The sequence below is a fragment of the Cariama cristata genome, unplaced genomic scaffold (assembly GCF_000690535.1).
Source record: "Cariama cristata isolate BGI_N322 unplaced genomic scaffold, ASM69053v1 scaffold4199, whole genome shotgun sequence".
NCBI lineage: Eukaryota > Metazoa > Chordata > Aves > Cariamiformes > Cariamidae > Cariama > Cariama cristata.
The window spans coordinates 31,790-39,868 of record NW_009637317.1 but is presented as its reverse complement, the minus strand read 5'-3'; the positions used below and the strand labels follow the sequence as shown (position 1 = coordinate 39,868).

The 8,079-nt window shown below is 39.8% G+C and overlaps 1 protein-coding gene across 1 annotated transcript in view; it reads right to left on the bottom strand.

The window, feature by feature from the left end:
• Positions 1-1,551: 1,551 nt before the first annotated feature.
• Positions 1,552-8,079, bottom strand: part of LOC104167885 — a gene marked incomplete at its 5' end in the record, with an annotated part of 35,535 nt that continues 29,007 nt past the window's right edge. The window contains 2 exons of the mRNA XM_009708279.1: positions 1,552-1,755; positions 3,109-3,579. Coding sequence (XP_009706581.1) covers positions 1,552-1,755; positions 3,109-3,579 — 675 coding nt within the window. The remainder of the gene's footprint in view (positions 1,756-3,108; positions 3,580-8,079) is intronic.

Below are 8,079 nucleotides of genomic sequence, written 5' to 3'. Positions count from 1 at the left end.
AAGAATAAATGCAGTAGTTTGGGGTATGATTTAGTGCATGCTTTATACATGATAAATAGGATGAATCACTGCAAAACTGAGTGCAGAACTATGCAGTTTGAACCAGAAAACTGTCATTTTCACTCTGATAATAAAAGCTATATCACATTATGTCCAGTCACAGCAGGCCAGAAGACTCCTGTGTGCACAGTTTAATAGCAATATACAAACCAGCTAGGAATTATCACTTGATTAATTGTATGTGTAAGGAACCAGACAGTGGAGTGTTGTGGTATGGGTAACACGGTCTTTTAGCTAAGCCTGAGCACATGAGCTACTCTTGTGCCCTTTTGTTTTCTAAAGAAGCTGGATAGACGACCTGACTCGTGGCGTAGCTTCACCTCCCAAGTCACCAGCAGTGTATTTGTACTTCCCTGAAGCATGAGAAGTGCAATGTAGGCTGAAGCACAATAGTATTCTTTCCCCTATGCTGTGAAGGAGTCATTATGGTACAATTTTGCTCAGTAACACTAGAAATGTAGACCTGTAATGTGTCTCTCTCTGCTTTATGTCTTTTAAGCCTCAACTTGCCTCCATCAAGTCCTATTGTACAGTCTCTGATCATGTCGCACTTCAAGACTGCAGAGAGAGGTGCTAGAAATCCCCAGGTAAACAGTCATGGAATAACCTGTTTCCACATTCCCTTTGTGCTGTCACTTAGTGTTTAGTTTATGCACTGGAGGGAAAACAAAAGTTTATGCCCTTCTTAAAAGAAGAACTATTGCTGTTTAAATACTCTTGTGATAGTTTTCATTATCCACAGAATGACTAATCCCTTTCTGAATGCTATTCGAGCTCTTGGCTTTTATCATCTAACTCACAAAGAGAGAAATGACATTATAATTATAATTCAGGGAAGCTGGCTCAGATAATGCAGTTCTATCAAGATCCTCAGGTTTAGCCAAGAAGGACACTATGAAAACTGAGAGCTAAGGAATAGTTTTCAAGGAAATGTAAAGGGTCTGCATTTTTGTATTTATATTTTTGTTTTTTACTCAAATTATAAAGCTGGACACGGTTCAAAAACTGTTACATCATTCTCAAAACTGGTATCTCTAATGCTCTTGTAGCTGATGGAAGTCTCAACAGCAACTTTTGTAGTAGGTACGTGAGTACGTGAGCATGAATATATAGTGCAACAAAAGTTTAACAGAGCAGTATACAAAACAAGAACAGTACAGGTTGTTAATTATCAAGGTAGTACTAATGTAGGAATAGGTAGGTCTTTGAAAAAACACACAAAAAAGGCTAGTATCTTGTAAAAAGCCTTGTACTTTTCTCTTATCTGTCCCTTTTTATGCTCTTCCACATGACTGTCTCTGTGACAACCAGAGAAATGCCCAGAGTATTACTTCACAGCAGCAAGAATGCACAAGAGCCCTATAATGAATTTAATTGCTGTTAAAAAAGAAACTCTTTACAGATTGTGCATAACAAGTTTGCATGAGGCTGTAGTTACCCCCTTTGCATTATTCTGCTACTACTAAGACAGAAGGACAAAGAAAGATGTCTTTAAGGTTCATAAAGCTGTGGTCGGAGTGGATCCCATAACCCTCGTGGTGGGGATTGCCCCTGGGACTCAGCCCTTCCTTCTCTGAAAATTACTCTATTGCTCAATGCTGATTGCTTTTCAGCCAGGTTTGCAGCTGGGTTACAGGGCTGCTTTGGTGTAGCTGGACTGAGCAAAGTGGCTCTAACTCTAAACCAGAGGTGAACCTGTAATTCAAAAGGAAAAAAGAAGTCTACACCACTTTTATGTTCATTTCACAGTTCATCGTGAGAAATCATTCTTATTTTTCTAGCTCCTAGAGTGCTAAGCTGAGAAAATGGGCCTTCAGTAATTTTCTTTTAATTGGGAGCCCAGCAGTACAAAGATGGCACAGGCTGGGGTATATTTTGAAATAGCCTGCTGCAGCTAGCGCTGTGGCAGTAATTGAGTCTAGGTGTGACTAAAGTACAGTCCATCTAATGGGAATAATAGGTGCCAAAGTCTGGCGTTCTTTCATAGGTGATAAAAGGATAATTTAACACATGCTATATTTAATTCTTTTTTTTCAGTGGGTAACACTGGATCGGGTTTTCAGTTCCTACTTTAGTTAACTATTATAGGACTCACCAATAACTTTGAGTCTTATTGCTGCCAACTTGTTTTTTCATAAGCTTTCTCCAACTTTGTTTTTCTATGACTTTCCTTAAGAAATTCTCAGTTATACGAGCAGATTTTTGGAAACTGTTGCTGACATTAACGTGAATTATACAGTTGCAGGTTACAGTTTGAAAATGTACTCCCTCGGTCAAAACTTACTTGTGCTCCTCAGCCCTTTTTAGTGGCATCTTCCCCCAGTTATCCTGTCAAAACACCACAGTTAAAATTGGAGGGCCCTTTCAGGAACCCTAACATCCACATCTATGCTATTTCAAATGTTCTGAGTAACCAAAACACCCTTCTGGGACTGGCAGATATGGACAAACTATGTGAGCCTTATTCTTTTGTGGAGAATCTAAAGAAGGGTCTAAAATGGCACTGGACACCTGTGTTTAGGCATCTAAATTGCTTCCTTGGTGTCTCTGTTTAGGGATCCTAACGAGGAATGCTGGAGGAGTTAAGTGTACGGTACTGCCATTGACTCCAGTAGGACTCATGGACTCTCAGTACTTCTCCAAGTCAAGCCATGAGGACTACAACCACAGACCACAGAAAGACTTGTGTGATGTATAGGTGCCTCAGTTGAATCTCACAGACCTCAATTCAATCTCACCTGCCCTCAGCTGTAGTACTGCCTGTGCTGCTTTGGTTCAGGAGGCAAGAAAGTGCTCAGTGTGGACTTGGGCTCGGTTGCCTTAGACTCTGTGTGCCCTGTTCACATAGCTCATGCCCACATCCCATCTGTGTGCATACAGGAACTCTCCCCCCTCCTTGTGTTTTTGGTAGGACTATCTCATGTATGTCTTTAGATGTTCTACGCTGGATCCTGCAGAAAACAGATTTTTATCCAGTGGCATTTTGGCAATGGGATAATCTCTCACTCTGCTTTCTAACAGCTCTGCAGTCTTCCCTGAGATACTAACCCCTGTATTCTGCTCCTTGGCCCAAACACTGGTTCCTTGGCAAGCCCTTACTGGTCTCTGCGTCTCTGTCTTCCCTTTGCTTTTGCCTCTGCAGTGCCCTCCAGCCACTACCATTTGCTGTTTGCTTCCCTGAAGCAGAGGCATAGTCTGTCTTCTTGGGAAGCATCTGCCAGTGGATCTCAGGAATATTTCTCTTCTCCCATGGGAACAGCTGGGATGAGTGTTTATCCAGTCCCACTCTTCTTGTAGCTCTGCTTTGTCCAGTAGCTCGTTGCTTAGCATAGACAACCCAGCTATGGCATAGGCAGGACCAACTCCACTCACTGCCTCACAGGCTTTGAGTCTCCCACCACCACCTCCCTGATACAGGGCTGCAGGGTTTTCTGAGATAGGACTTTTTGAATCTTTCCAGCTGAAACTGTTCCTCTTTGTGTGAACTAATTGCTCATTGACTACGAATGAATATTCATCCTGAAATAGGATGAAAGAAAGCAATCCAAGCATGACTTCAGCAGCTGCAGGACTCTACTGGGAAGAGAAGGTTCTTCTTCAATAAGTGATCATGGAGAGAATGTGTTTTATTTTGAGTATTCACGAGATTCTTATGATAAAGAATATATATAACATGGATGTTACAGGCTGATTCTGGCATGCTCTCTGGGCACCTTCAGTATCTTTTAAATATAGACTTTATGGATGTCATTTTGCTATAACAGAATCACAGCATCACGGAACAGTTGAGGTAGGAAGGGATGTCTGGAGATCGTCTCATCCAGCTGTGTTATGTGCCACTGAGGTACATCCACACCAGTAGGTGCAGGGAAAGTCTTGGCCCTCCTTTGCGCTGTGGATGGGCTGAAAAAACCTGAGATGGCAGCACGTATACTAACAGGAGTACCAGGAGAGCAGTGGGGCACAGTGTGGAACACAAGCTACCACAAGCACACCCACTCCTGGAAAGGAGTATAGGTGTATATGTACTGCACAGTACCTGTGTGGTTATATTGCTTCTGCATCTCAGCTGAAGGGTCAACGTAGGCTGCAATGTTATATTTATTGGCTCAGATCTTTACTAGCTTGTGGGTCTCCCTGCCGCTCTCCATTACTTTGTGTAAATGTGCTTAATCTTTCAGCCATGTGTTGCATTACGCAACCTTCCTCGGGGCGGGGGGCTCTGCTGGTGCTGCTCCCTCTGCTTGAAAGGATCCATATTAACTTCAAATTAAAGACTTTACCTGAGAGATTCATTAAAAACAAAGGCTGTGAAGGGCAGAGTCTGATGACACAGGATCTAAAAGATACTTTTAGTATTATAAAGGATCTTAGTGTTACATAAGAACAGAGAATTAGTAGGAGGAGTTCTGTATTCTAGGTTATGTTGGTGACTAGATTATTGAAATACTTCCTTTTGACCCTGAAATATATGAAGCAAAAAAAAAAAAAAAAAAAAAGTTTATCGACAAAAATAATTTCAAAATGTCATCAAGATTTTAGGCTGAAATCTGTTTGGCAAATTTCTGGCCCCATGTGATTTGGAGATTTTTATTTATTAAAGCATACAGTGTTGACTAAATTACAGGAGGAAATATATGAAAATTAATAGTTCAGCAAGTTTTATATTTGTTTGAATCAAAAATCTCTGCAAAGAATATGATAGTTTTTCAGAGAGGCAACATGCCACGGTAGCATGACCCTTGCTCAGTTACAGTGATTCATGGTAACTAAACCCTATTCTTTTCAATGGCAAATGTTGGCTTAATTTTCTCAGCATTCCTGAAAACCAGCCCTCAGTGGGACGCATTCTTAATATTATGCATTTCTGTATTTCTTGTTGGATACTTTCATGGCTTTCTAAATTTCACCTGCATTGCTATGGAAACCACTAAAATCTGATTGTCATTGCTGAAGGAAATACGCAACATCACCTTAGCTTGAAGAGATTAAATAATTTTGCTTTTGCACGCTGTTTGCTCCAAAACCTGGTTAACACTGTCAACTTAGAACCACCCCTACTGGGGCATTTTTGTGGAAAGTCAGATGTGATTTATGACTTAAACTCCGTTACTATGCTGATTATTCACAGCAGTAAAAATTTATACCCAGCATGATGTGAAATATTTAGTTTTAGAACTCTGCCCATAAGGAAACAGAAAGATATGATCTACTGTAAAACCAAAGACTCTTTCAGTCTGTAGTGATTTTACCAGGTTAGGATCCTGTGTAGTCCTCTGAGATTCTTGCTGTTGCCAACAGGAAAAGCCTGTGAGCCGGCTGAATGGCCTCTTCATGCCCTATGTTCCCTGTCTACAACCAAGACAGAACGCAACCTTCTTCTTTGGTGACTGCTGAGGTCTGCAGATAAAAAACAATATATAAAAATGTTTTTAAAGAGAAGCTCATAAGCTCTGTGGGAGTTTTAGTCCTCCAAACTCAGTCTCTTGCAACTTCATTGAAAAAAGTGAAGGTTCATACTCCTCAAGGAGTTTGCCCTGGGCAGTGGAGGTGGGAGGGGATCTCCTCCATTTGCAAGCTTGTGGGTCATGCGTGTGTGCGCACGTACCTACTCACTCATGCTCTTCATTCCTAGGAGGAGACCACTTCACTGCACTTCTCTTCTCTGAAAAGCCTTGTAGTTTAACAGATGAGACAAACCACACACAAAAGGGGGATGAAGGTGGTGGGTAAAAAGCTTAAGCTTGTCCCCTATAAAAAGACAACTTTGAAAAGTGCTCTCTGAGGAAGCTGCTGGAAATCTAACATCTGCTCTGGTTCTTTGTTCCATTGAGTAGGCAGCAGCAGCAGTTGTGCTCTCTTTGTAGCTCAACACTGTATATGGTTTCACAGAGCTTCCCTCATACTTAAAGTCTACATCTGATAGATCAGTCAGCTATGTTATTTGTCTACATGGCTGCCTGCATGCAATTCCACGGGCAGTGATTTTTGTCATTTTTCTTATTGCCATTATCGATTGTCTGCTGCTATCGTGTTATCTTGTGACATATCTTGGATTCTCCAAAACCAGCATGGAACAAATTGTTCAGAATGAGCCACATTTAAGCTGTTAGCGCTCCTGGATTACTGTTTTTCCACCTTGTTGACCTACCACAAAAAACACCCAGAACTTGCAACTCACTTACAAATGATCCTCACGTAAATGGAGAAGTATCCAAATCTGAAAGGTCACTCATCCTTGAAATCAGCACAATTGATTTTATATAGCTTGCTGTAAAAAACCACTTTTGTGTTCCTGAGACATGACCTGATACACTTGCTGTCCAAAGCCTGCTACCTTAAATAATAGTGCTCAGTGAATAGATATGTAAAACAGCATTTCATACACTGATTCATTGATTACAAGTAATGCAATATATTGTCACAAACACAGTAAACCTCCTGACCTATATCACTGAAAGTTGTCCTATATAGAACTAAGAAATGTCTAGGCATTTATTTGCTTGGTATCACACATTACATAAAACTTTGTTCTCCTGTGTTAAGTAGAGTACTGGTGGAGACCAGAATAAAAAAGACTGTCTGTTGGCAAAAAAAAAGAAGAGAAAAAAAAAACCCAAAACCTAAATTTATCATTTCAGATGCTGATTTATATGTTTTATGCACAATGATTTTTGTAACAATTACATAAATCAGAATTTCGACTGACTAGAAATATGAGTTGTGGCATAGTTCCATTGCTGATAAGAACATCTATTGCATTTTGATTTGCTGTTTTTAACAGCAGTGTTATTGTAGACGAGGCAATCAAGCCATATAAGGATGGTCTAAGGGTTAATTAGAAAAAACCCAACAAGAGATAGGCTTGTACACCTGAAAGCTTCCCTATTTTTATCAATTCTAGTTGTCAGTCAAAAAAGATACCTTTCTACTAAACTTATTTCCTATTTGTGTTTATGAATTAAAATATCTCTTTTTTTGCAAATACTTTCTGAATTTTGTATTTACTAAATGTTTACTTTTTTATAATTCCTTCCAGTTTAACATAGTAGAGAGAGAAAAATGAGATTAAAAAACAAAAGAGATGAAATTAAGAAAATGTGCTTTAAAAGCTCAAGAATATTCTGAAAATAAATGTTTGTGGTCTTCCCCTACTAGTCAGAGATAGTGAAAGTTAGTTACTCTGTATGGGAATGATTTAAATAACTAAAGCTGAAATAGCGTTATAGAACATTAAGACAAAATATTTGCTGGTTTAAGACTGTGCTGCCTCATTTTCCTAAGAGCTGTTTTACCTATTTTCACAATAAAAAATAGCCTAACATATAAAAACACTTAACTATGGAGGAAGGCTAACAGAGGGTAAAGTGTCTAGTTGCTGCTGGCAAACACTCAGCTGCTCAGTAAAAGTGGTTCGAGCATGGGCTGCTGACTACGTTATATTTTCTAGTGGTAGTACCCATTTGTCATCTTGTTATGATTACACAGCCTTTGTCCTCACAGGACCAGCGTACATTTTCTTGGAGTTTGACATTTGGATTGTGTCAGAAGTGTAACTGTCTCGTCTACACTTTTTCCCATCAGTGAAAGCATAGATTTACAGTTAATGTAGCCATTCAATTAAACAGACATTTATTAAATCCCTCCCCCTCCTTGTGGATTAAAAAACAAGGCCAAAATTCTGAACAGTGGGGTATTTTTCTATGTGATTGGCTACACATTGGTAAGTGTTGAATTCTTGGGAAGTTCAACCAAAATCACGTGGAAATTTGGAGGCTTAGCCTGTGAAAGAATAGTCAGAATCATGGCATACAGGTAAGGATGTAAAAATAAATAAATATATGGGTTTCTTCAAAAGTAAAATGAGTACAAGTGCAGCACATCCCCTTTCAGTAATTTCCACAGACATCCCCAGGTAATGTCCTTTCAATGCCCGTTCAAGTTTCAGTTCCCCATTCAAGTTGCAGTCCTACCACGTTGTATATCCCCTGCTCGTCCACCATGTTCCACCGTATTCCT